Source organism: Pelodiscus sinensis, chromosome 24, assembly GCF_049634645.1.
Source record: "Pelodiscus sinensis isolate JC-2024 chromosome 24, ASM4963464v1, whole genome shotgun sequence".
Lineage (NCBI taxonomy): Eukaryota > Metazoa > Chordata > Testudines > Trionychidae > Pelodiscus > Pelodiscus sinensis.
In genome coordinates this window covers 23,070,115-23,082,305 of record NC_134734.1, presented here as the reverse complement: position 1 = coordinate 23,082,305, position 12,191 = coordinate 23,070,115, and the positions used below count along the sequence as shown (strand labels likewise).

The window sequence follows — 12,191 nt, the reverse complement described above, 5'->3', positions numbered from 1 at the left end:
GCCAGCACCCCCAGCAGGCGGGGCTCTGCTCCCTGCGAGGGGGAGGCGGAGCGTCCCCCGGCGGCTGCTCCGCCCATGGTGCTGGCTAGTCTGTCTCCGGGGGGGGGGGCGTGTTGTGCGGAAGGGAGTGATTCTTGTAGCCATGGCTGTGGCTGCAGGGGGCCGGGGCCTGGCCAGAGCACGCATACCAGTAGACCTTGTCTAGCCCTCCTCATGGCCAGAGAGGGGGGATGGTAAATGCAAGAGAAAATCCGGAGTTGCTACCAGATGCGATCAGCCTCCCATGTGGCTGATCCGAACTGCATTGCTCCAACACGCTGGGCCCTTGCGGCCCAGAAACCTGCGTCTCCCAGTCGCCTGCAGCCTTGGAGCTCACTGCCCCCCTCCCGGGCTCTTTCAGGATTACTACAGCATCCCGTTCCCGACCCCCACCACCCCGCTGACGGGCAGAGACGGCAGCCTGAGCAGCAATCCATACTCGGGTAGGAGAGCGGCTCCGTGGCGCTCGGGTTTGGGGTGGCCTTGGCCGGGGCGGGGTTGTCGCTGTCTTCAAATGACTGGGTGGCATTTCCTGTCCGTTGCTGCCCTGCACTTAACCCGCCTCGCTAGGGAGGGGCTGGGCGTCCCGCTCTGAGCAGCTGCCTGCACCCTGCCGGCTGGGACTAGCCCTCTCGGGGTCTGGCCTGGGGATAGGGCTGCTTCTTGCTTGCTTCCCCGACAGTCGGATGGGCACCTCCGGGCAGCCACAGGGCTAGCGGCTCCATTTAGCCGGCCTGGTGGACCTGGCAAAGCAGCGTCTGAGCGGGGGTGGGTCACTGGCGGAGATGGGGCAGACACCCGGCGAGGACCGGAACGCTAGGGGACAATGCTGACCGCTCCGGGGCCTGGGCAGTCTCGCAAGGAGTGCCAGGTGGGGCGTTGAAAATCTGGACTGAGCACGTGCCCAAGGGGCCGGTCGGGAGCTGGAATTCGCAGGGGCCATTAGGCCGCAAAGGGACTTCGCATCCCAGCTCCAGCTCTGGGGTCTGATTAGCAACTTTAGCCGCTTGTCTGTGCTTCCCGTGCAGCCTCCCCCCCCCCCCGGCGGCGGGGGGCTCGTGCGCAGAGCCTGCCCAGTGAGCGCTGGAGCCAGAACTAGCGGTTGTGCTCCTGGCTGGCTCTGCAGCAGTCACTGCCTTACTGTGCGCTCTGAATGGGGAGCGTGTTGGCAGGGGAGAGAGGCAGGTGCTTTCCCAGAAAGGCCAAGGAAGCCTTGCCAGAGCCCACGGCCCGAGCCCGGGCTCCAGGGCCAGCTGCTGGGAGGAGAAGAGGAAGTGAGATCCCTGGTTCTGGGCCAGGGTGAGGGGTGAGCCGCGCTGTGAGGAGGCGCTTCAGCTCGGCCGGGCTGTCTCCTGTGTCCAGTGAGATCCCAGCCGGGGCCTGGGGGGCGGTTCAGTCTGCCCTGCAGCTGGGCGGCCGTGGGGCAGTTGGACAGCGCTGAGGCGCTTGTGCGGAGGGGCCTCCCCCCGTGCGAGGTGGGGGGGGGTCAGTGCCACTGCGCTCGCACGGGATTTGTCCCCTGCAGGTTCTTTGCTTCCCCGCCGGAAAACGACTTTCTGCTGGGGAAGCCAAAGGAGGGTCCTGCCCTCCCTGCAGTGTTAGGGGTGAATCGCGGGGGCAGGAGGGGCTCTTCCCCTGCCCCGCTGTAGGAAGCTCTGCAAACTGCCCCTCCTGCACCCGCTGCTCCTCAGCCGCAGGGGGATGGATCCCTGCCCAGGGAACTGCTCCCCCATCCACGTGAGCCCCAAGCCCCTTCCCTGGGCCAGCTGCGCCCAGATCCCCACGCCCTCAGCCCACTGAGCCCTCCATACCCAGACCCTCCTGCTGAACCCTGTACCCAGGAGCCTCGCCACGCCCCATTGCCATGGCATCCACACCCCCTCTGAGCTGCTTGTGCCCCCGCATTGCCCCACACGGCCTCCCCTCAGATTCTGCTTTCAGCCTGCCTGCTGCCTTGGCCAGAGGCGCAGGGCTCGGGGGTGTTTCTGGGGCTGGCCTGGCCCTTGAACTGCGTCCGAGCCCTGGGGGACAGCTGCAGGGTGACTCCCCTCCCACCCCCACCCTGGGCAGCCTGCGGGAAGTGCAGAGCCAGGCGGGAGCCTCCGGTTGGTTGAGAACTTTGCAGCTTGGATAAAGGGCCTGGAGCGCCCGGGCTGCTGCCCAGACGCCTCCCCCAGGTGCACAGCCCGGGCCAGCCCCAGGGCTCGATTGCAGCCTGCACCTGCCCTTCCGGCTTGGGGCTGCAAGCGAGCCGGCTGCCCTGTCTGCCATTGCCGTCAAAGCCCTGGTGGGGTGGGTCTGGCGTGGGCTGCGGTGGGGCCTGCAGGGTCTGACCTGCCCAGCTCGGATCTCGCTCCTCGTGGGGCCGGGGTGCGAAGGCCCCTGGGGGGGAATCCAGGCACCCTTCTCCCTGGAGCCTCCCGGGTGTTGCCATGGCCTGCTCGCCCACTGCCGCCTGGCATATAGGGGGTGAGTCTCAGCGGCTGCCCCTGCCTGCAAGCTCCGCCCCCTCAGCTCCCATTGGCCAACAGTGGGGAAGCCAGATGCCCCTCAGGTCTGGGGTCACAGGGGTGTGTTGGCCCCTTCTGGGAGCAGCATGGGGCGGCTGCATGGCCCCCCTCCCATAGCCAGCGCCCCCTCCCCCGCCCAATCTCCTTTTCCCCATAGCTGGCACCCATACCTCCAGCCTCATCCCCCTCTCCTAGCCAGCTGCCAGCGCCCATACCCCCCCCCGAACCCCCCTTCTGTAGCCAGCGCCCCTACTCCACCCCGACCCCCCCTTCTGTAGCCAGCACCCCTACTCCACCCCGACCCCCCCTTCTGTAGCCAGCGCCCATACCCCACCCCGACCCCCCCTTTTGTAGCCAGCACCCCTACCCTGACCAACCCCCTCCCCTGGAGCTACCCCTACCCCAGCCTCATCCTCCCTCCGGTAGCCAAGCGCCCCCTGCCCCTTCTGCACCCCCAACCCAGCCTGACTCTCCCTTCCCATAGCTGGTGCCTCATACCCCCGCCTCACTGCTCTCCTGTAGCCAGCACCCCATACTTGCTTCTGCCTGAACCGCGCCTCAGAGCCATTACCCTGATCCCCTCCTGCCGCAGCCCAGTGAAGGGGGAGCTGGGTGAGACCTCGGGGACAGGGCAGGGCAGCTCTCGGGAGGTGATCGCGGGCTCGGAAAGGCTGGGCCCCCGGGTTGGGCCCGCTTGCCTGCAGGCGGCTCCGAGGGGGACTCGTTTGGTATGGGCCAGCCCAGCGTGCTGCGTGGCTGCTGGCTCTGGGGCGTGCTGCAGCGGGGTGCCAGGCGAGCACTCCGTGCCCGTGGGGAGCGTCCCTACGAGCAGCCCCCCCCACGTGACGGCTTGGAACCCCCCAACCGTCGGGCGCCGGGGCACCCTCCTGCAGCCAGGCCAGCACTCACCAGTCCCGGTGGCGTCTCCGAGGGCCCGTTCCCATCTGTCTCCCCCGTCCTCCCCGCCCCAGGTGACCTCACGAAGTTCGGCCGCGGCGACGCCTCCTCGCCCGCCCCAGCCACGACCTTGGCGCAGCCTCAGCAGAGCCAGACGCAGACACACCACACCACGCAGCAGCCCTTCCTGAACCCCGCGCTGCCCCCCGGCTACAGCTACACCAGCCTGCCCTACTACACAGGGGTCCCGGGGCTCCCCAGCACCTTCCAGTACGGGCCCGCCGTGTTCCCTGTGAGTGCTCCCTGCCATGCCCTGGGGAGGGGGGGCGGGCCTGGCTGGCCTGTGCTCACCACCGGCCCTTCCTCGCCCTAGGTCGCGCCTACCTCTTCCAAGCAGCACGGTGTGAACGTCAGCGTCAACGCCTCGGCCGCCCCTTTCCAGCAGGCCAGCGGCTACGGCTCCCACGGCTACAGCACCGGTGAGAGACACGGGGGGCCGGGGGGATTGTCCCATCCTACAGCAAACCTCTGCTCAGGCCTGTGAGTGGGGAGCCTGCCCCGTCGGGCCGTGCCTGTCAGCCCGGGGCTCTCCGGGCTGCCGCCGCCGCCTGGCCAAGCGCCCCTTTCGGCCCCAGGCAGGGCGGTGCAGCAGTGGAGGCCTCCCGGGTACCAGGCCCTCCAGAGCCCGGGCGCTAGAGCGGCTGCTCAGCTGTGGGGGGCACCTGCTGGCTAGAGGCAGCGCTGTGGGGGCCTGCTACATACGCCGAGCCCTGCTCTCCTGGGCTAGAGGGGTGGCCGGGACCTGGCTCTGTCAAGCTGAGCTGGGTTCTCTGGCTCTCCTGATCCTGTGACCCCAGCCAGGTGGGCGGGCAGCCTCCCTTCAGGGCTGCGGGGGGGGGGGGGGGGATTAGTCAGCCGCTGGGGGAGGCAGGGGGGGTTTCTCTTTCCCACCTGCCCTGCACTGGGACTGGCTCCGGGAGAGAGCTGTGCAGCGGATTGGTTCTTGATTGGCCCGGCTGGGGCCCAGCGTTAGTGCGCACAGGCGGCCGGGCGCACAGGCGGCCCTTGCAGCGCCCCCCGGCTGGATCGTTGGCTCCCTGCATCGCGCTGGCGCAGAGCGTTTCAAGCCAGCGCGGCCATTAGATCAGCTAGTGGGACCCGTGTGTCGCAGGCCTGAGGATTCCACCCCATGCCCCAGCAGTGAGACAAGGAGCCTTGTGTGGTTCCAGCGCAGAGCCTGGAAAGACAGCCGCTCTGAGCTGGACGAGCTGCCCTTCCCGTGGCCGCCTGCACCAGCTGTGAATCGCCCTCCCGGAGAGGAACTTGTGCCCGATGGCCGCGTGTCTGGCATTTGCTTCCAGGGGTTGGTTCCCGGGGTGGCTGCCGCCACGAGCTGGGAGTCCTTTGCTGCTCGGACGGACGCGCTGCCAAGGCCCCTCGATAGGCTGCCCAGTGTGAGCGCTGGGACTTGCTCGTGGGCTCTGTCTCCAGCCTGCCGGTCCTCTTGGTGGCTCTGCCCCAGCCCGTGCTTTCCGCTTCCTGTAGGCAACGTGGCCGACGGGCCCCAGTGCCGGGGTCGCGGGGGTAAAATCGCCTCCTTGCGCTTAAGCTGGCATCAGCCACAGCTTCGCGCTGGGTGCTCGTGTTCGGTTTCTGCCTGGGAGTCCTTGGGTAGGGAGCCCGGCTCAGATGTGCAGTGTCCTGGGAAGCCCGTTGTGGGCAGAGGGCCCAGCGTGCCAGCCAGGCCGGGTTGTGCTGCAGGCCTGCCCGAGTGGGTTACATCTCCCTCCTCGCGTGGACGTGTGCTCTCTCCAGTACCCCTCGGGTCCAGCCTGTGCCTGGCCGCAGTTGTCTCTGCCCTGCTGGGTCCCAGCTCAGTGTTCTCTGCAGGGGTGGCAGCAGCTGGCCTGTACCCGCAGTGTCCTGGCTGGCGCTCCAAGGCGTGCTCGTGGGCGACCGCCAGGGGGGTCTCTCCCCAGACAGCTTGTGCTGTCTCCGTTGGGCTTTGCCAGGGCAGGAACGTGGGACGAGAAGGCCCAGCCGGTCCGTTCTGCACCGTCGGCGCAACGCTTGGCATTGTGCCCATGACTGTCGGCCCTGCTCCGGCCTCTCCTGCCTGTGCGGGGAGGGGGCCAGGCCACACTTCTTACTGCCACGGCCAGAGCAAGGGACCCGTGACCGTGTCTGCCCCGGGCTCCTCGTAGCTGGCAGCCCCTTTCCTCCCCGTGTGCCCGCACCTGGTGCCAAGGTCCGGAGCTGGCATCTCGGTCCCAAGGGCCCTGCCTGCACATGCAGGCATTAGCGGGCCCTGGGCCCTGCCTGGTGCCACTTGCCCCTCTCCTTACGACTGTGGGGTGGGGAGGGGCTAACCTGTGCCCTATGGGGCAGGAGAGCAGCCTTGTCTTGCTGCTGCACCTGCTGCCCCCAGAATGCTGCGGCCACAGTCCTAGGACTTGTCCTAGTGCTGTCAGGCTGGAAGCGGCCTCAAGGTAACTGAGCCCGGCCCCCTGCATGGGAACACGAGAACAGCCAGACTGGGTCAGGCCAAAGGTCCTTCCAGCCCAGTGTCCTGCCTGCCCACGGTGGCCAGTGCCAGGTGCCCCAGAAGGAGTGATCCCTCCCCTGTCACCCACCTCCAAGGAAACAGGGGCGAGGGACACCATCCCTACCCAGCCTGGCTAACAGCCATTGACGGACCCAACCTCCATGAGTCTAGCTCTCTTTTGAACCCTGTTAAAGTCCTGGCCGTCACCACACCCTCTGGCGAGGAGTTCCACAGGTTGACCTTGCTGAGTGAAGGAAAACTTCCTTTTGTTTTAAACCTGCTGCCTGTTCGTGTCATCTGGTGACCCCTAGTTCTTTTATTGTGGGAATAAGTAAATAACTTTTCCCAACCAGTCATGATTTCATAGACCTCGATCATATTCTCCTTTAGCCTCCTCTTTTCTAAGCTGAAGAGTCCCAGTCTTTTTAATCTCGCTGCATATGGGACCCGTTCCAAACCCCTCACCTTCTCTGAACCTTTTCCAATGCTAATAGATCTTTTTTGAGATGAGGTGACCACATCTGTACACAGCATTTAAGATGTGGGCGTCCCATGGTGTTCTACAGAAGCAATAAGATGTTCTGTCTTACCCATTATTATTTTTTTAATGACTCCTAACGTTCTATTTGCTTGTTTGACGGCCGCTGCACACTGAGTGGATGTGTTCAGAGAACTCTCCGCAGTGAGTCCAGGGTCTCTCTTGAGTAGTTGTAGCCAAATTAGTCCCCATCATGTTGTATGTCTAGTTGGGATTATTTTTTCCAAGGTGCATTATTTTGTATTTATCGACATTACATTTCATTTGCCGTTTTGTTGCCCAATCACTTAGTTTGGGGAGATCCTTTTGAATCTTTTCAGTCTGCTTTGCTCTTCACTATCTTGAGCAGTTTGGGATCATCTGCAAATGTTGCCATCTCAGTGTTTACCCCTTTCTCTAGGTCATTTATAAATAAGTTGAATAGGATGGGTCCCTGGACAGACCCTCGGGGGACCTCACTAGTTACCTCCCTCCACTCTGAAAACTGACCATTTATTCCTACCCTTTGTTTCCTGTCTTTTAACCAGTTATCAATCTATGAAAGGACCTTCCCTCTTATCCCATGACAACTTACTTAAGAGCCTTTGGTGAGGGACCTTGTCAAAGGCTTTTTGGAAATCTAAGTGCATTATATCCACGGGTCCCCCTTGTCCACCTGTTTGACCCCCCTCAAAGAACTCTAGCAGATTAGAAAGGCCTGATTTCCCTTTACAGAAACCATGTTGACTTTCCTCCAACAAATTATATTTGTCCTTGTGTCTGACAATTTTATTCTTTACTATAGTTCCACCTAATTTGCCCAGTACTGACGTTAGATTTACCGGTCGGTAATTGCCAGGATCACCTCTAGAGCCCTTTTTAAATATTGGTGTCATGTTAGCTATCTTCCAGTCATTAGGTACAGAAGCCGATTTAAGGACAGGTTACAAACCAGTTAAAAGTTCCGCAATTTCCCATTTGAGTTCTTTCAGAACTCTTGGGTGAATGCCGTCTGGTCCCGGTGACTCGGTACTGTTAAGTTTATCAGTTTGTTCCAAAACCTCCTCTGACGCCTCAATCTGGGACAATTCCTCAGATTTGTCTCCTAAAAAGAATGGTTCCCGTTTGGGAATCTCCCCGGTATCCTCAGCCGTGAAGACTGAAGCAAAGAATTCATTCAGCTTCTCCGCAACGACTTCTTCACCTTTGAGGGCTCCTTTAGCATCTCCCCTGTCCAGTGGCCCCCTTCCTGCTCCTGATGCACTAAAAAAAGTTTTGCTTTTTACTTTTGGAGTTTCTGGCTGGCTGCTTTTCAGACTCCTTTTTGGCTTTTCTTATTGTATTTTTCCACTTAATTTGACAGTTTATGCTCCTTTCTATTTTCCTCACTAGGATTTGAGTTCCACTTTGTAAAAGATCTTATGTCACTGCTTCTTTTACCTGGTTAATTCCCAGCGGCACTTCTTTGGTTCTCTTACTGTGTGTTTTCATTTGGGGTATACATGGAAGTTGGGCCTCTCTTAGGGTGTCTTTGAAGATTAGCCCTGGCTGGTGTTTGTCCAGCCTGTAGTGCCGGGGAACCCACAGCTCCCTTGGGCGCCTGCTCTGCAGCTTAGCTAGCCTGAGAGAAAAGGGTTTCCTGGGGACCCTGGCTGCAGGGGGTCCCCTTGCCTCTTGTCCCGTCTCCCGTGGCCAACAGTTGAGCGCTGTCTCCTTGGGATGAAGCTGGCTGGGTTTTCCTGGGTGCGTAATCGCACCCCTGAGGTTCCACCTTCCTCCCGGGGCAGGCTGGCTAAACCTGGAATCATTCTGGTTGCTGGCCTGTGGACACGCTCCACTTTGTCAACCTCTTGCCTAATCTTTGTCCCCCAGGGCAGGACGTGCTGTTGCAGCGGAGGCCTTGTCGCGCCGGGACAGAGCCTCCCCCGTCTTACACGGACACTCCTGTTACTAGCAGCCTCCTGTCCGCCTGCTTCCTCAGCTCCTTCTGTTTGAGCCACTGGAGTCCTCCAGGGGCTCCCCAGCCATGCTGCGGCCTGGCCAGCCCCTCCCCATGTCCACCGGCTCGCCGCCCCTCCCAGCGCACGCTGGCTAAACACGCTCTCCCCTGCATGGTCCAAGCCACCGATGCAAATAGCAGCAGCCCCCGGCTAGATCCCCCTCCCAGCACAGGAGCCTTCCAGCGGGAGTTCTTCCCCTGTCTCTTGGAAGGACCCTGCTAATTCTTCAGAGCCCCACATGCCCCCTGAGCAGAGGGCTGAGTGGTGCTGGGCCGTCTCTCGGCACACTGCTCCGTAGTGCCCATGTTGCCTGGCACCAGGACGTGAGCTGGCTGGGCGCGCCCCCGCAGAGGGCTCAGATGGGGCGTGAGCTGGCTGGGCGGGCCCCCGCGGAGGGCTCAGACGGGGCGTGAGCTGGCTGGGCGCGCCCCCGCGGAGGGCTCAGACGGGGCGTGAGCTGGCTGGGCGCGCCCCCGCGGAGGGCTCACAGTCTCGGGGGGGAGCGTGGAGCAGCTCCCTGCTGCAACCAGAGAAAAGGACGGCAGGCGCAGGCGGCAGAGATGAAAGCCCCTCTGGTCTGGAAGGACAGGGCTGTCGTGCTTCTGCAGCCGAGCTTCTTGGGAGCCCTGCCCCTGCCACGCCGGGCACCAGCTGGTGACACAAGGCAGAGGGGGTGACGGCGCATTGGGGGGCCCTGACCCTGCACCCCCCTCCGCAGCCAAATGGGACTCCCCCAGCCAGTGGAGTAGAAGGGTTCTTGGGTCGCAGACACGGTGCGGCGTAGGGTCGATGTTCCCACAGGAGACGGGGCAGAGCCTTATCCCTCCTAGGGGGAAGGCCCCTGCATCCCCCTGTCCTGGACTTAGTTTATTCTCCTCGTCCTGCCCCCAGGCCCTGACCCCCTGCCAGGTGGCCCTTCCTTTGCCTCTCTCTGGGAAGAGCCTTGTTATCCGCTCAGGCTGGGCCTAGGTTTCTGGGCCAAACACCACAGCCGGGAGAGAGCAGCCCCCCGCTACAGCACCGAGGGGGTGGCTTGCTGGTGCAGGCGGGCAGAGCTAGCAGTAGGGCGTCTGGGCCCGGGCCCCCGGGCTGGAACGTGGCTGATTCTCCACTCCCGGGAAGGGCCACCACCTGCAAGGCTGGGGCTCTGCAACCCCCCCGCCTGCAGCCCCAGCGGCTGCGGCGCCTTCCTGCCAGGCGTGGGGCAGGTAACCCAAGGTGCCCCCCCGCCCTGCCTGACCCTGCCTCTGGAATTCCTCCCCCCACAGGTGTGTCAGTGACGTCCAGTAACACGGGAGTGCCAGACATCTCGGGCTCCGTCTACTCCAAGACGCAGGTTGGTGTCCGGTCCCTGGGCAGGGTGCAGCTGGGGGCATGTGCCAGGCTTGGCAGGGCCTGCGTGGGGGTATCTCCCTGCGGCTGGGAGCGGCCCCGGGCCCGGTTGGACACGCGCTGCCAACGGCTGTGGCCAGCCTGAGCCTCTGCTGGCGCCGCCATGGCCAGGCGGCGGCTCGTAGCGATCGCTGGTCTGTGCAGCGTGGCTGGCCCTCCCCGCAAACGCGAGCGCCACCCAGGCTGGGGGGGATGTCTCTGAAGCAGGCAGTGTGGAAGGGCCAAGGCCCTGTGGGGCAGCACCACTCACCCAGGCTCTCTCGGCAGCAATCCTTCGAGAAGCAGGGATTCCACACCGGGACCCCGGCAGCCTCCTTCAACTTGCCTTCAGCGCTCGGCAGCGGCGGGCCCATCAACCCTGCGACGGCTGCAGCCTACCCGCCGGCCCCCTTCATGCACATCCTGACCCCGCACCAGCAGCCCCACTCGCAGATCCTCCACCACCACCTGCAGCAGGACGGCCAGGTAAGACGCCCCCAGCCCCTTGCCCGGTTACTTCCTAGGGCTCCCCGGCCCCCTCCCTCCTCCCGCCCCACAGCGGACACATGCAGACACGCGGAGACACGCCCACGCCCACCCACGCCCACACAGACACACACGGCCTGGGAGAGGAAGAGGTGAGGCAGGCCCGGGGTGCACTCAGTCGGGGGGATCCCGCGCCACCCCGTTGCTGCTGGGCCGTACCAGGTACGTTCGGCCAGTGCCCCTCCCCCGGGAACCTACCTGGTACGTCCTCGGGCCGGCGGCTCCGCAGGCCGGCAGTGGTGGGGTTCACTGCCCCCCGTCCCGCCGTAGCTGTCGGCTCTAACCGTGGATTTCTATTGTCATCGTTTGTCCCTTTATTTTCCATATCCTGGTACTGCAACAGCTTCCATATTTGCAGATGATTCTGTGCTGCCAGCGCCAGCAGGAAGACCAGGTAATGAACCTCTCGGATCCATACTGCCTTGCCCTCCCCCCGCCCGGCCCGGGGTCCCCCTAGAGCCTCAGCCCCCGCCCCAGGACCACAGCCCCCGGCGGCCCTCAGTCAGTGCGCACACTCACACCCGCGGCACACACACACCCCCGGCCCGGCCCTGCCCTGCCCTCCAGCTGCTGCATGGTGGTGTTGGATGCGAGCCTAGTCTGGAGGAAGAGGCACAGAGTGGTTCATGCGGAGGGGGGGGCTAGCTGGGGGGGTGGGCTCCAGGCTGGCGTGAGCCTCTGGGCGGGGGGAGGAAGATGGCAGCTGCGGGCTGGCCCCCTGGCTGGATTGGCAGCACAGTGTGAGGCTGGGCAGCTCCCTGGGGACTAGCCTGCAGCTTGCGCTAGGAGCCCCGCCCGGGCACGGGGTGCACAGAGCCATGCGTGGGCCCCCCAGTAACCCTCTGCTTCCCCTCCCCCCAGGGCGGCACGGGACAGCGCAGCCAGGGCAGCTCCATCCCCCAGAAATCCCAGGCCAACAAGTCCGCCTACAACAGCTACAACTGGGGCGCCAACTGAGGCCCCAGCGGCCCCCGCACCTGGAAGAGAAACGTCCCGAGACCGACAACGAAGGAACCTGGGGAGGAGAGAGCGCCCCCTACCCCCGGCACGGCGCCCGCAGCCCCGGGGCAGGCCGGCCTCCCGGCTCTGCGATGTCTGTTTTCAGCCACCTTCCCTGTTGTATGTAATATAGAATTTGTATTCTCTCTCTCTCTGCATTCAGACTCTGAACCGTTTGCCGTAGGGGCCTTTTTTGGTTTTTACTCCTTTCTCTCCCCCCTGCCTCCTGCCCCCGTCACCCCGGCGGACCCCAAGGAGTGGAAAGCTGCAAGCCACCTACAGCAAACCCCCTTTATTATTAGGAATAAGACCAGTAATTGATATGAACAGCAGTGTCCGATGAATTAGTTGAAGTGTTTTTTGTACTGTGTTCTAAATTGAATGGATACATGTGTCTTGTATATAAAACTGAAAACCCCACGCCGCCGTCCTGGAGTCCTCATTTCCTCCGCTCCCTCCTGCAAGCCCAGGGGCTCCGTGGCGGGAACCCCTCTTTTTGAGCTCCTCCCGCTGCCCCCTTTCCGCCACGGCCCCGAGCCGGCCCGCCCCTGCCCGCCTGCACGCTGTAAGTATATTCTGCTTCGGGGCTTCGGGGGCTCTTTTCTATGCAGTCCAGATCTTGTATTTTTCCGTTGAACTGGTCCCTTGCTGAAGCCCCTGGGGGTTATTTACTGAAAGAATAAAGATCACAAAGTGACGTGTGGATTTTTTAATAGCAGCCTTTAAGCTTCCTCAGGCCCTGCCTGCTCGGGGGGGTGGAGAGGCCC

The 12,191-nt window shown here is 63.1% G+C and overlaps 1 protein-coding gene across 12 annotated transcripts in view; it reads left to right on the top strand.

Annotated features, from left to right (window-relative positions):
• The window catches only part of UBAP2L (ubiquitin associated protein 2 like), a 44,620-nt gene extending 32,499 nt beyond the window's left edge, over nucleotides 1–12,121 (top strand). For 7 of the 12 annotated variants that reach the window (XM_075907565.1, XM_075907560.1, XM_075907558.1 and 4 more), the window contains 7 exons: nucleotides 401–482; nucleotides 3,521–3,738; nucleotides 3,820–3,925; nucleotides 9,777–9,844; nucleotides 10,168–10,365; nucleotides 10,769–10,819; nucleotides 11,287–12,121. In XM_075907565.1, the coding sequence (XP_075763680.1) occupies nucleotides 401–482; nucleotides 3,521–3,738; nucleotides 3,820–3,925; nucleotides 9,777–9,844; nucleotides 10,168–10,365; nucleotides 10,769–10,819; nucleotides 11,287–11,382 (819 nt within the window). In that variant the 3' untranslated portion in view covers nucleotides 11,383–12,121. The remainder of the gene's footprint in view (nucleotides 1–400; nucleotides 483–3,520; nucleotides 3,739–3,819; nucleotides 3,926–9,776; nucleotides 9,845–10,167; nucleotides 10,366–10,768; nucleotides 10,820–11,286) is intronic. The other 5 variants (XM_075907567.1, XM_075907564.1, XM_075907566.1 and 2 more) reach the window with 2 other exon arrangements.
• The last annotated feature ends 70 nt before the right edge of the window (nucleotides 12,122–12,191 follow it).